The sequence below is a fragment of the Sinocyclocheilus rhinocerous genome, unplaced genomic scaffold (genome assembly GCF_001515625.1).
Source record: "Sinocyclocheilus rhinocerous isolate Xijiao unplaced genomic scaffold, SAMN03320098_v1.1 scaffold3595, whole genome shotgun sequence".
In the NCBI taxonomy this organism is placed as follows: domain Eukaryota; kingdom Metazoa; phylum Chordata; class Actinopteri; order Cypriniformes; family Cyprinidae; genus Sinocyclocheilus; species Sinocyclocheilus rhinocerous.
This window is the reverse complement of record NW_015664998.1, coordinates 186,819-201,438: the sequence shown is the minus strand read 5'-3', so window position 1 is coordinate 201,438 and position 14,620 is coordinate 186,819. Positions and strand designations below refer to the sequence as shown.

At 36.9% G+C, this 14,620-nt stretch overlaps 1 protein-coding gene across 4 annotated transcripts in view; it reads right to left on the bottom strand.

The window, feature by feature from the left end:
* Positions 1-14,620, bottom strand: part of abca2 (ATP-binding cassette, sub-family A (ABC1), member 2) — a 71,838-nt gene that overhangs the window by 12,838 nt on the left and 44,380 nt on the right. For all 4 annotated transcript variants that reach the window (XM_016541607.1, XM_016541608.1, XM_016541610.1 and 1 more), the window contains 28 exons: positions 14,212-14,308; positions 12,963-13,136; positions 12,354-12,456; positions 11,513-11,627; positions 11,197-11,387; positions 10,911-11,061; positions 10,604-10,808; positions 10,328-10,486; positions 10,003-10,183; positions 9,622-9,834; positions 9,339-9,535; positions 9,007-9,186; positions 7,918-8,093; positions 7,678-7,798; positions 7,285-7,566; positions 6,339-6,551; positions 5,377-5,479; positions 4,932-5,257; positions 3,692-3,905; positions 2,441-2,546; positions 2,239-2,350; positions 2,016-2,076; positions 1,749-1,923; positions 1,535-1,650; positions 1,276-1,423; positions 809-932; positions 588-720; positions 384-504 (listed from right to left, as the gene is read on the bottom strand). In XM_016541607.1, coding sequence (XP_016397093.1) covers positions 384-504; positions 588-720; positions 809-932; positions 1,276-1,423; positions 1,535-1,650; positions 1,749-1,923; positions 2,016-2,076; positions 2,239-2,350; positions 2,441-2,546; positions 3,692-3,905; positions 4,932-5,257; positions 5,377-5,479; positions 6,339-6,551; positions 7,285-7,566; positions 7,678-7,798; positions 7,918-8,093; positions 9,007-9,186; positions 9,339-9,535; positions 9,622-9,834; positions 10,003-10,183; positions 10,328-10,486; positions 10,604-10,808; positions 10,911-11,061; positions 11,197-11,387; positions 11,513-11,627; positions 12,354-12,456; positions 12,963-13,136; positions 14,212-14,308 — 4,497 coding nt within the window. The remainder of the gene's footprint in view (positions 1-383; positions 505-587; positions 721-808; positions 933-1,275; positions 1,424-1,534; positions 1,651-1,748; positions 1,924-2,015; positions 2,077-2,238; positions 2,351-2,440; positions 2,547-3,691; positions 3,906-4,931; positions 5,258-5,376; positions 5,480-6,338; positions 6,552-7,284; positions 7,567-7,677; positions 7,799-7,917; positions 8,094-9,006; positions 9,187-9,338; positions 9,536-9,621; positions 9,835-10,002; positions 10,184-10,327; positions 10,487-10,603; positions 10,809-10,910; positions 11,062-11,196; positions 11,388-11,512; positions 11,628-12,353; positions 12,457-12,962; positions 13,137-14,211; positions 14,309-14,620) is intronic.

Sequence of the window (14,620 nt, the reverse complement as noted above, 5' to 3'; positions counted from 1 at the left end):
CATGTCTGCATTTGTGATCGGAGAAATGACAAACTACAAACGCTACTCTACACTGCTCAAAACTCTCGTTTGAATCGTCAGTGGCAAATTCTTTATATATAAAAAACTTACAGTCTGAGAGTCAAGAACACCGGCATTGTAGGCTACTCTCCCAGGATCAGGAAACAGTTCTCGTCCTCCATAAAATGCGTTGCACACACACGAATAGTTGGGTTGAACTGTTCTGGAACAGTGTTGTAAATACAACTTAACCACTGATTTCTAGTTATGTCCTCTTTTGGAAGTCCAAACAAAGTAGTTTCGCTTTCACAACAAAACACACAGCGTCTCCAAACTTGAAATCGCATCATATGACCCCTTTAAAATGTCATGGAGTGTCTGACCTTGGTTAGGTTGTCGATCTTCAGCATGTCATTGTCAGCATCTCCCCTCAGCACTCTGCGTCTCTCACAGGCCACATCAACATCATCATCCTCAACTGGCTGACTGTTGACAGGCATTCTCCTTCAACGAGATGAAAACGGTGACCTTTAGAACACTTTCATTTTAATCTGTCACACACATACTGTATACAAAATCACACTCACTGGGCTTTCCTGAGGAAGTTGTACTGGCATAGAATTGTAATGAGAAAGCCAACAAAACCCTCAATGGTCATTGCCACCAGTCCCCGTGTCACAATGTCCCATTCAAATGGAGACTTCACCTTATCAAACTGGCCTGCAGGGAAGAAAAGGCATTTAACCATCTGAAAAGAGCAAAGAACAGTCATCAACAGTGCCCTGAGATGCAGAACGCATAAACACACCTATCTTGGCGTAATACTCATTGATATACTCATTATAGGCCATCTCCATCAATCCATGACCCAGGTTATAGTTGGGAAAGATGAGAAAACAGGACTTCAGATAGCTGTTTACCAACTTCAGATCCTGTGAGGTAAAAAAAAATCAAAATCAAAAGTATATTAGTGATAAAATGTTATATTGTTAAATTATTTTAATAATTGGATACAGTCGAAAAGATCAAGAACACTTGAGGTGGGACAGGCCACCATTTAAATCATTTATTTAATAGAGCATGACATCAAAATAATACATCAAAAATACATTTGCAAATAAATGTACAGTATATTTGTAGCTCCCCAATATATATATATATATATATATATATATATATATTAGGTAAATTAGTTACCTATTTAAACACCAAAAAAACTCCCTATTTATACACATGCCATGCCATCAGTGATAAAAATTTCTCTGTCTGACCTACCTTGTCACGCTCGAACAGCTGTAGGAGGAAAGTGGCCACCGTGGCTGTTATGCCAATGAAGAGATTGATGACTATGAGGAAAACATAAGCTGTGCTGGGCACCTCAAACCAGAAAGATGCTGGATACATAATGGGGGTTATAGACCAGCTAGAAAGAGAGAGCGAATTGTCACATTTAATGTGAATAAAACCGATTAAAAAAAAAACCTGTATTTACTGTCACACTGTCTGATTGAGTCTTCATACAGAAAGAGCTTACCCATAAAGGAGGAAGAGAGAGAGCACTGCTGGGAAATTTGTAGGTGATGTGTACGCAGGAAGGTCAAATACAAACAAAATTAGGACACAGCACGTTGCTGGAACCAGGTAGTTCAGCTAACGAAGAAAGGACAAAAGAAAACCATTTTAGCCCTCAGGACTGTTCTTGTTTGTGAATAAGCCCCAAATCCCACATAGTCTCTCCTTCATCTTACCATGTCCCATATGTAGTTTGCTAGCCAGTACGTGACAGGGTCACATCCACTGACAAACTGCAGGTGTTTGGCTTTGGTGGATTTTTCTGCTACCAGGAAGACCACGAAGCTTGCTGGCACAAAGGACATGGCTACAATGATGAAGATGGCAATAACCACATCAGTGCCCTGGAGCCTAGAAGAAGATGAAGAGCGGATATGAAATCAGAAATAAGCAATGAGTGTTCGAGGGTTGGAACAGGAAGAAGAGAGGAGAGTAGGATTTACAGATAATCCAAAGAAAGACTGGCACTGGTTCTGTTCATTGGATGATTGGTCACTGTGATGCCTGTGAACACAAACAGAATATTTAGTGCAATTAAACAATCTTCATGAAAGAAAACAACAGAATGACTTGTGAAATGTGCACAATTATAGAGAAACAACATAGTCAATCAAAGTTTTCAGTCAATGTTTCCTAGATAGTTACCTGCAGCTAATTCAGACTCACCATATGCAGCAGGGTTTCCTTTACTACTGGGCAGATTGGCTCTGAGGATGGCATTGTTCAGGACATTTAGGTAAGTGGGCATACTATGATACCCTTTGTTATTGTAAAGCACCTGTAGAGGAAGACAAAAACATTAAACTTATGATGAAATATTAGCTCAAAATATATATCAGCTATAAAGAGTAAGGATGCTCTGACTTGCCTGTGAGGATCGCCTCACTGCTATTTTGCGCACCATGGGTGGAGTTTTTCTCCCAAAGGATGCTGGGACAGATTTCTGAATGTTTCCTACAGTAAAGCCTCCATATCTACAGGATATGAGAAAAATCATTAAGTTTTTGAGTTCTTGTAAAAAAAAAAAAAAAAAGTTCTTGCCTCCATCCAATTAACAACCAATGGATTGAAACAAGATCACCGTAGATTCTTTTTCGATAATCAGTTTAACTCGGACGTATTTCACAATACGGAAGAAAAGACCTGTCTCTACTTCTGTTACGAAGCGATTTTAAAGGACTCATATTCTGAATATCATATACATATACTTATAAACTCCTATATAATTAATTTGTATGTTCAAAACCCAAAACGTCCAGTCAGTCCAACAAGTCCATTAATCAAAATTGCACTGCACAAACAGTTCTGAAATCATTTGTTCGTGGTGATGTGGTGATGAATACACTAGCACATTTACAAATGGGCAATGATATTGTACCATATTACAAAATATTCAGTATTCAGCAACTTGGTCTGAATAAGACGAAGAGTTTAAGAATAAGAGTTTTATGCTTAATAAATTACCAATAGGGTAAAAACAATCAGCTTAATTCAAAACATATTCTATATTCTGTCGAAAAATACCTTGTATTTTTAACACTGAAAAATAATCAGTAGTGTTATTAGCATAGCAACATATAACATAGCAAAATTTCCTAAATAAAACAAAATAGCATAAGATAGTACTTATTTATTAACATTTGTTGGAGGTTTATGCTTTAAGAATTACAAATAGGGTAAAAACAATAAACATATTTCAAGATATACTCTACATTCTGCCAAAAATACTTAGTATTTTCAGCAATGAAATTTAATCAATAGAGTCGTTAACATAGCAACATGCTAATATATATTGTATAATATTCATATATGATATAATATTATATATTAATATATAATATTCAGTATTCAACAACTTGGTCTGCTCCATCACTTTGCTGGCATTGCAAAGACGCTCATTAAAAAACTTTATTGAACCTGGCAGCAAACCCACAAATTCAGAGTAAGCATTTCACATGCAATACTTTTTTATATAAAATCTTAAAGGTACAGTAGAAAAAAAACAGCCATCTTGGCTGCTATGTTACTACTAGGAAATTAATTAGGAAATGAATTAAATCAATTAGTAAATTCACTAAAATATGATATCACCCCTTTTGACAGCCTTTCAGAAGATTACCTGTGTAATCTGAGACGATCAGAGGTGTACAGGAGATATTCTGACACATTGCGACCTGTGATGTCCACCAAGATGTCTCCGGTTACTACCTTCATGAGGGGCGGTCGGCCCCCGACTCCACTGGGGCAGGAGAAGCCTGTGCCCTGCATGGAGCAGATACAGCGTACCGGCTCCCGGATGCTCAAGGGCAGAGTCGGGGGAGACGTTGCCATCTCTGTGGGAGCACAGCAAGGTGAGAGGAGCAATAACAAATGAGTGGAAGAATCCATATTGCACAGCTTAATGGAAAAAGACAGAGTCGGCACCCAGGATGTTTTAGAATAATCTACATTATGCAAGGAAATGCATTTTTTACTTTTAGCAATAGTCAGCAGGAGTTATTTTCAGTCTTTCCTAATATCATATCCAAAGGTGCATAACTTTCAGTATCAATCACTATTTTTATTTCTTTTATATCTCTTGGCTGCCAGTCAGTGTTATTTTTTGTTGTAGTCATAGTTTTTTGTCTTCTGATGAAAATGTGTATTAAATTTAGTTTTATCATGTTATATTTATTTAAGTTTACTCAGTTACTAGAATGACATCTAATTTTAGTCCAGAAAAATTATAATATATTTGATTTAAAAATTGCTAAATTAAACCAAATATTAATTTTTATATATTAAAGGGGTCATGATGCTATTTTAAAGATCATTATTTTGTGTATTTGGTGTAACAGAATATGTTGACATGCTTTATTTGAAAAATAATGTGTTTTTTGAACATTACTGTACATTATTGTAGGTCCTCTATGCCCCGCCTCTCTCAAACCCCAAATTGTCATGCACCAAGAGCTTGTAACACTCCAAAGAGAAAGGAAAACTTGAAATCGCATCATATGACCCCTTTAATTATAGTGTTAGGTATTTATATTGTTCTTACACTGCTGTAAAAAAAAAACTCTGTTCCCACAAAAATATACAGCATTACAAATATTTTCAACATTTCTTAAGCACCAATTCAACATATTCGAATGATTTCTGAAGGATCATGTGACACTGAAGACTGCTTAAAATTCAGCTTTGCCATCACAGAAATAAATTATATTTTAAAATTTATTAAAATAAAAAAACTGTTATTATTTTAAATTGTGAATTTAAAGTGAAAGTGCAGGAGTATCTACATTTGATCAGTTTTGTGCTGAGCTTTGCTGAAACAAAACCAAGCACATTTAACCATACACCAGTCTGTAAACTCTGACCTCGGACAGTAGTGGGAGGAGCAGCAGTGTAGTTCCAAAGGCCATCTTCAAAATGTGCATCTGGGTCATCTGAGGGGGCAGGAGAGGGTGGAGGGGGCACAAAATTTGACAAAGGCACACCCTGTGTGAAGGAATCCAGGCACATAGAGTCAAAGTAGCGGGCTGCCAGGGTTTTGGAGTTGTTGGCATATGGATTCAGGGATTGGGCCAGTTGGTCCAGAGTGCTGTTGAAGGGAGTCTTCAATACACACGTCGCACCAACTCCAGAGGGTAAACGCAGGGTGTTAACAATCCTCTGTGGACTGGCATCTGGAGAAAGTTTACTCCTGGAGCAAAGAAAGGTTGAGAGGGATTGAGAGAGAAAATTTCTGTCTTCATTACAATTCAAAAGAAGCCTGTAGATATTTAAAGTGTTATTTTGCTGTACAATGACCTTGTGGCTGACCTGTACTGAAGCCTGTCTTCATTGGCATAAGGGATGAAGTTTCCACGAGGCTGTGTGTAGTTGTGATACTGAGATGGAGACAGAATCAGGGGGGGAAGGTCACCTAAGAGCCAAAGAGAGACCATCAGAACATCCTTCACTTAGGTCTAATTAAGATCTGCATTTTTTTTTGTGCAAGATAAACTGATAAACACTGCTCTGATTAAATTATATAATCTCACATATTGTTAAAAAGATTTTGCCATCTAAATTAGTTTAATTGAGAGTTAGTGGTTCTTTGTTAGTAGCTTGTACTCCAACTTTCATTTGGAAAATGTTTATTTCATTGGATTATTTAAATTATATTTAATATGAATTATAATTTTATCAATTAAAATGTATATTGTATACACAATAATGAAAAACATTGAAAAACAGAATTTTCAATGTTTTTGAAAGATGTTTCTTATGGACACCTACCAACCATGGCTGCATTTATTTGATAAAAACTATAGTAAAAACAGCAATATTGTGTAATATTATTATAATTTTTAATATTGTGAAATATTACAATTTAAAGCAACTTTTAATGTAATTTAGTCCTGTGATGGCAAAGCTGAATTTTCAGCAGCCATTACTCCAGTCTTCAGTGTCACATGATCCTTCAGAAATCATTCTAGTATGCGGATTTGGTGCTTAAGAAACATTTCTTATCAATGTTCCTTATTAATCATGATTCCTTTTTTACATGATACTTTGATGAATAGAAAGTTCATTTTTGTCAAAACTTACTGATCCCAAAATTTTAAAACGTAGTGTATATAACATTTTTCCATCGAATTTCCAGCAAAAATGTAGTGCTATATAAACTGTTTACCATAATATGTACCTTTATATCCCATACATTATCTATATATCCTTACATTCACTAGAAAAACAGCACATACAACAATCCCATTTCAACTGCTCTGTGTCCTTCTTACCAATCTCAGGCACAGATAGAGCTACAGTCATTGCCACACAGACAAAGAAAGCAGGAAGCAGGATCTGTGAGAAAATGCCCTTGGTGTTCCTCTTCGCACAGTGAAACCTTTTCACTATCAGCCCGTGAAACTGCCGGAGTTTCAGCCACCAGCCCTCAAGCTTAAAGCTGCCCTGGCCCTCCTGTATGGTCCGCTCCGGTGAGGACTCTTCATCTGGAGCACAGAGGGTATATAGTACACGGAGTGGTAAGTAAGCATCTTATCTTTATCTGTTACCTCCAGGCCTTTCAGAGATGCATTTGTCTCTGACAGACTTCCGCTTTAAATTTCCAGAGGTGGCAAACAGCACTAGACAAAATGTTCTTTCTAAAAGCCTTAAAGGTATAACTATAAAAAGAGCTGTTTCCTAGTTTGGTCCTTTACAGTCTACAAACTACCAACTGAGCTATTAATGAAGAAAAGTGTCTACAAATTTCAAGTAATTAAATGCATAATAATACAAATAAATTATTAAATAAATGTTAGGTTATCTCATTTAATAAAACATTTAAAAAATATTTACAAATGATCTGTAATTAATAATTAATTAATGTTTAACTGTCTAATCAGCTTTGAATGTTCAGTTTTTTTAGAACTTTTAGAACTCTTACAGACCATAATAAAAACTGAATAAATGAATAAATTTATGCTAATAACATAAAATGACAAACACTGAATAATAATAATAGTAATAGTAGATAATTATGGCTCTCAATGGATAAAACATTTAAAAATATTTAATAAACGTTAATGCATTCAGTTTTTTTTTTTTGAGTTTTTAGAAATCACACAGCACAATGAAACAGTTACAATGTCTAATTTTATAAATGTGTTAATATCATAAAATAATAATGTAATTAATTTGATTAAATAATAATAATAATAATTTATATGCTATTTTCCTGACCTCTGAGACTGGCTGAATCAGGGTCCTGGCCATTGTTAAATAGTGGGCAATAGTCTCCATAGAAGTCAGAATAAAGGCCCCCTTCATCCCCTCTTATTGAGCCCAGAGAAGAACCGGATTGTAGGGACGCTTGGCTTGGGCTCAGCCTGGAGCACATCATCAGGTTACTGAGCTCCATCTCTGGCCGGATCACGGCAGCAGCTGGTGCCCCCTCACACTGCGGCCCTCCTAACAGATTAGAGGGCTTCCCAGCTGATGCTCCACCAGGAGAGTCCTTCATATCTGACAGAGAAAACGAGAGGGATACATATGAAATGTGAACCATAAATAAAATTTCATGGCTTTAGATGCATCTCTACAGCATTCTTCAACAGATCTATCTGACCATCTAACCTGCATCGCTGTTCTCCAGTGACAGATCTTCTTCTGATACCTTCAGAAAGACCTCCTCCAGTGTGGTGTCCATCACACCAAAGCTGGTCAAGGCCAGGCTGTCCAAACTCTGTTCCAGAGCCTGAAGAAAATACACCCAACACAATGTGCCCATCAGTGAACGCCTCATATTCAATTTACTAAAGATTTTTACTGATATCAGATTATGTTTTTCCAGTGGTCTAAAATGTTTGTGTGTACCTGAAACAGCCTCTCGAAACAGCCTTTCCTGACAGCCTCAGACGGTAGGACATAAGAGAGCTCAGTGTTGGAGTCAGACACCAGCAGACAGGAGGCAACGTACTGACGGATGAATTGTGTCACTCTGCTCTCTGAACATGGAGATATCGAAGAGGCGGGAGACTGGCTTGACTGATCTAAGAACAAACAGAAACATGATGTTGGGTCATGGCAGATGAAACGGTAGAAGAAAAACTAGGAGATTTTTCATCTGCTCGCTTGATATTTTAAAGGAACAAACAATGAAATGAGGAACAGAAGAACCATATAAAAAAAGATTACGGAGATAAAACAGATACAACAAATTTTTCACCAAAAAACGACCAGTATTTTACATTGTAAAACAGATATTTACCAATAGATTTAGATAATAAAGTGATAAACGATTTTATACATGTAGACTAATGTTATTTTATTATTATTTATATACTGTTATAGCTTTTATACATTTTTCAAATTAGCTTTTAGTTTTATATTTTCAGGTTCCATTTTAATTTTAGATACATTTTTAGTAATGGTGTTAAGTGCTTTTTTTTTATATTACTGTTTAAGTTTAGTTTATTTTAGTTTTAGTTAAGTTTTAATTTTATTTATTTTTCAGTTAATTTTACAGCATCAACTTATTTCAAAGACAACATTTCAAATTTTAATTTAGTTTAAGTTTTTCATCATCTAACATTTAGATTTATTTCAGCATTATTTCAATTAATATTTTAAAAAAAAATAGTTTTAGTTTAATAACCCTTATTTATAATATTTTAATACAAAAATAAATATATGGGGTGCTGTGTGTACATTAATGAGGAAAAAAAATTAACTTAAATGATTTTAGCAAATGGCTGCAATATAACAAAGAGTGAAAAATTTAAGGGGGTCTGAATACTTTCCGTACCCACTGTATATATATATATATATATATGGGGGGGGGGATAGGTTATCAAATAGGGAAATGACGTGAGCTGGACTCAAACTCACAATGCCAACATGCCATCTCAGACATTAATCATTGAAATTGTGCAAGTCCACAAATGAGAAGATCCGCACATATACCTGCAGTGTGTGAGTCACTCTGTTTCTTGACAAGTGTAAGTTTGTAGCCATCTCCATATGTGCTCTTGAGGAACAGGGGGGAACCGCAGCACTTGAGTTTGCCATGAGAGATGATGGCAATACGGTCTCCCAGCAAATCCGCCTCATCCATGTGGTGAGTGGAGAGCAGGATGGTACGACCTGCTCACACACAGATTCTAGTTTTGGACTGATCATATATTTGGAAACTGATTTTTTTTAAATTAATTTTAATAATTTAAATAAATTTTTTAAATTATCGACCCCAAACTTTTAAACAGTACTGTTTGTGTGATTAGTAATGATAGGATCACCTTGTTTATATTTAAGAATGAGGTCCCAGATTGCTCGGCGGGCATACGGGTCGACTCCTGCTGTGGGTTCATCCAAAATCACAGCCCGGGACCCACCTACAAACGCAATTGCCACTGACAACTTCCTCTTCATCCCCCCAGACAGAGTCTGAACCAGACTGTGACGCTTGTTGGACAATTCGAGATCCTCTATCATCCTGTGAATTCCAACACACAGCCTTTATGAACTCAGGTATGGGTACGATTGAGAAAGTGTTGGCAAAATGCGAGTATGTTAACCCACTTGTCCATCTCCTTCCGGATATCTTCTTCAGCCATGCCCTTCAGACGCGAGTAGAACCACAGGTGTTCCTCCACACTGAGCTTGTCAAACAGAACGTTGTGCTGGGGACACATGCCCAAATTCTGCCTGATACGCTCCATCTCTGTGCGGATGTCATGGCCATATATGGTGGCAGAGCCAGAGGTGGGTGGAAACAGTCCTGTGAGTATAGACCTATAAGAGATTCATTATATATTAAATGAATTTTCTGCAGGACACATTAGTTTCATACATACATCCACTTTTACAGTTGTAGTGTGCCATTGTCAGCCAATAACAAGCACAGTATGGGTCCAGAACCACCCTAACACACACTAAGAAACACAATATCCTAACACTCACATAGTGGTGGTCTTGCCAGCCCCATTGTGTCCCAAGAAGGAGACAACCTGGTTTTCATGCAGGTTTAAGCTCAGCTTGTTTAGGGCCAGTTTGCTGCCTGTCTTGTAGACTTTGGTCAGTTTGTCTATGCACACCACCAGCGGCAAGTGACTGGGTTCTTCTTCAATTCCACGAGTTTCCTCTAAGCAACAAACAGACATAAATTTAGTAACATGCCTAAAAATCTCTCAACAAATTACATTATTTATTCACAAAACAAAGCTAACTTTAACAAAGAGTGCAAGCTGATAATATGATGGATGGATGGATACGGAACAAAGTGTACCTGAGCGTCTGTGTTCCATAGCACAAGCTTGGTCCTCCTCCATCACGCCCAGCCTGGTGCCGCCACCCCATGGCCGCTCCCACGTCTCTATGCGGCCACTTCCTAACCAATAGGATTTCTGCAAGGGAAAATACCATGGCCTGGGCAGTCCGTACATTCCTGATAGAAAAAAAAAATTATGAAAAAAAACAAAAGCATATACTTTAATTTTGATAATGTGTAACAAGAATGTAGGCAATGCTTGCACTGCACAATAATGACATCACTGCAGCTTACCTGGATGCACAGCCTCTATATACCAAGTCAACACACCATATACAATGGCATCAATGGTGAGCATAACCATAGACAGCAGGAGGTTAAAGTCATCGCCCTCTACAGGTGACTGGTTGATAGTGCGCCACTGGATTCCAACCCCAGCAACTTCATACAGGGCAAAGTACTTCGATCCCAGACCGAATGCTGTGGTAGACATTAAGGACTGCACACACACAGAGGAAGAATCACTTATGAGAAATGTTTACTGAAGATCAATAGACTATCAAAATGGAACATGAAAAGGATTCATGGGATGTCTTCATACCGCTATACACTTCTCAAAGGCAGTGATTTTGTCATGAGCCACCTCTTCTCTTATGGCCACATACATGTATGGCACATAGCTCAGAAAGTAGATGATTCCTCCACATGCTGAAGCCAGTTTGGCTTTAGAGTATAACACAGACACTAGGAAACTTCCCAAAAAGAAAGTGGAGAAAACATTTACATAACATTAACAACTTTTGGACTACTTTTCTTTGTTAAAAAACAATGTAAATAGAATGAAACCAGGTAGTGAGCAAGTAAAAATCATATTATGGCTCCAGTACCAGAACATGATGGTGGCGACGGCATAGATTGTAAGGAAGAGCCAAATGATAAAGGGATCGCTGTGGAGGAGGACCTTGCCATATTTCAGTATGGCAGTGAGGGCTGTCACTGAGATCGAAAGCTGCACGAAGCCTGTGATGAACCAGGCCACCCAGTGCACTGCGTTATTCAAGCCCATCATCTTCATCACCTGTGGAAAAACACCTTGCATTAACCATGGCACCGCTCTCGATCTCTCTGAAGTTTGTTGGTGACACCAGTTTCTCAGCAGAGGAATTTGTTTGTTTTAAAAGAAAGTTCAGTCTATTCTCTCACCTCTTTCAGTCTTTGCTCCTTCTCTGCTACGATGTGCTGGATCATCATGGCCACAGAGTAGACCCAGGATATGACCATACAGAGAGGCATCATGTGCTCGATAACAAACAGGAAACTGCAAATGGAAACATCTGTTACAACTCCTCACCTCCACAAGTTGATTCATTACTAGCACTGTCATTACTAGCACTGACCCCTAATATGCAAGCACCTGTAACTACTTTCTTTCTTTCTGAGATACTTAGAACACCCTTTTTAAGGATACCTAAAAGTTTGCTTGCAGTGGTTGGAATTCTCTTCAACTGCTTTTTTCCCCCTACAGTATTGTCTCCAAACGTGCAAATGATACAAAAATCCATAACACCCAAGATGTTTACACTTTAAGATTTTCTAAATTGGCTTTCCTTTAATAGTAGTAACACACATTAAGGTTTTTTTTCTAAAATATACCCAACATCTGTTTGGTCTTAACAGTTTTAGAAGCATCACAGCACAAAGTAAACTGCCCTAAGATGAGTCTATGATTGTCCTCTTTCCCCTGAAGGAGACTGCCTAATGCTGTGTCATCTGCAAATTTAATGCGGAGTGGAAGCAGAGCTTGTGTGAATTTGCCTAGAGCGAGGGATGTTTTTTTTTTTTATATATATATAAGCATCTGTGTTCTTTCTGGCTCCGAGATCATTCAGATACCACTCCATAATGTGCATTAACTTGCATTAACGCAATGCAACTGAACATCTGCGATTCACCAGGTCTTAAACACAGCATTTTAGGCTATGAGCAGTCAGACGGAAAAAATAATGAACACAAAATATACAACAAAAGTAAAGATCAATCTCACTCGTCTCTAGTGTAGCATGGATAGGGAAACATCTGCACGTAGTTTCCAGGCTCAACAACATCATGGCCCACAAACGTGTTAATGATTGCCCGCTCAATCATATCTAAAAGAGGAAGAAACATGGGAAATGTCAACACCCCATCACGTAAACATGCTGAAGCTGAATTTACAACACAGCAGCTTTATGCTGTGGGAAAGCTTTGATCCTCTTGCCTTTTCTGAGCTCTTAAATAAGTGCAGCTTCCAGAAACGCCAAGCCAGCACTTTATTGACTGTTGCACCAAGCCATACATAAACAGGTACGCATTTGACCAGAATAACTTTCATTTTGAATAAAACATCAAATTCATACCACTTTTCCCATGACAATTCAGTACTCTGCGGATGTTGTTTCAGAGCGAGCGATTTATTGCTTTGTCAACAGTTTTGTAAAGAATTTTGCACAAATGTTAGAACTAACGCTCAGAGGTTTAGACTACCACTCTCTAGATGAAAGCTAAATCTTTTAATGCCAATAAAATCAAAACTTTAAAGTGCTCACAGCTAAAGTAGATTACAAATTGTATTTTTTGGGAAAGGACAACTTCCTGCTAAGTCTTCTTATCATACCTTGGATCCACACAAAACCATAAAGGAAGTAGAATTTGCCGCCCGTGTTCGGCCCAGGGCGCCAATAAGCTCGGCGGATTTCATTTGTTTTCTCTGTGAAGCTGGAGTTCTGTCGAATCTTATACATAACATGGGGTGGCAGAGATCCATCTTTATTGGTCTGGAAAATCACACCTAGAGAGGAAGCACAGATTAAACATATGGCTACTGGCTACATTTAACAAGGTATGACTAAGGTATGACAATGAAAATGTAGTTTTAATGGGAAATGGATGGGTCAGTTTCTCAACCTTGTTAAGAAATAGCTGAGTCATATTTCACCCCAAAATCACATGAAAAATCGTTTACATAAAAAAATTAAGCCTTCATTGCATTGTGATATTATCTTCAGGACAATTTTATCTCCCCAAATTCTCATCACAATAAATGCACATATTTAAACATATTTTCAATGATGATTCTCATCACAATAAATAATACAAAGATTTACAGTTACATGACTTTTAATAAATTTTTAATAAAAAACAAGGAAGAATATGGTATGCTCAGAAGTTCTGTTAGATATGTTTGAAGGTGCTCTTTGGCAGGGATAAATTGCAATCCAAAACAATGATCCAATGCAAACTTCAAAAAAAATCCTTCAACTGGCCATTTCATGATAGAAAACTTTTAAAAAGAGTACCAACAGTGAACACTGAGGAAGGCACTTGTGGCTGAAACAAGTGGGTTTGCAGCCCTTTATTTTTCGTTTTATTAAACATTTATTTTTAAATGTTTTCTATTATGAAACAGAAATAGTTGAATAAAGCCTTTGTAGTAGTTTTTTTAAATGTGCCTTGGATCATTGTTTTTAGACTGTAATTTTTTTAATGTTTATACTTTATTTTATTAAAATACAGTACAACAAATAATAATTTAATAATTTTCACATGATTAAAAATTAATGAAAGAATTAAATTTCACATGAATTAAAATATGAGAACTTTCTGCATGATCTATCTGTTTATCTATGTATCTATATGTGTCTGACTGTCTATAATATATATATATATATATATATATATATATATATATACACACATAGGCAAGTAATCGTAATAGTCATAAAAATGGCTTAATTGTTTATTTCATTTTCTAAGCAAAATATAAATGTTTATTTCTTTGTTTAGATTTGGGAGGGAACTTTACAAGTTTTGTTACAATCACTTTTTTTTCACAAAAACTTTTTTGAGATCCAGTGATTACTCACTTGCAAAGACTGAGACGTTGTCCTGGTAGGCCTGGTTCAGTGTGTAATTGACAATGCTCTCTTCATCAGGGAAGCCTCTGAAGATATCCACACTGACCTGAGGCATTTAGAATAAGCTTTAGTTTTTAGAAAAAAAAATGTTGAAAAAAATAATATATTTTTGCTATTAAACGGGTCATATGATGCTGCTAAAAAGAACATTATTTGGTGTATTTGGTGTAATGAAATGTGTTTATGCGGTTTAAGGTTCAAAAACACATTATTTTCCACATACTGTACAATATTGTTTCTCCTCTATGCCCCGCCTTTCTGAAACGCGTCGATTTTTACAAAGCTCATCGGTCTGAAAAGCGAGGTGTGCTCTGATTGGCCAGCTATCCAGTGCGTTGTGATTGGCCGAATACCTCAA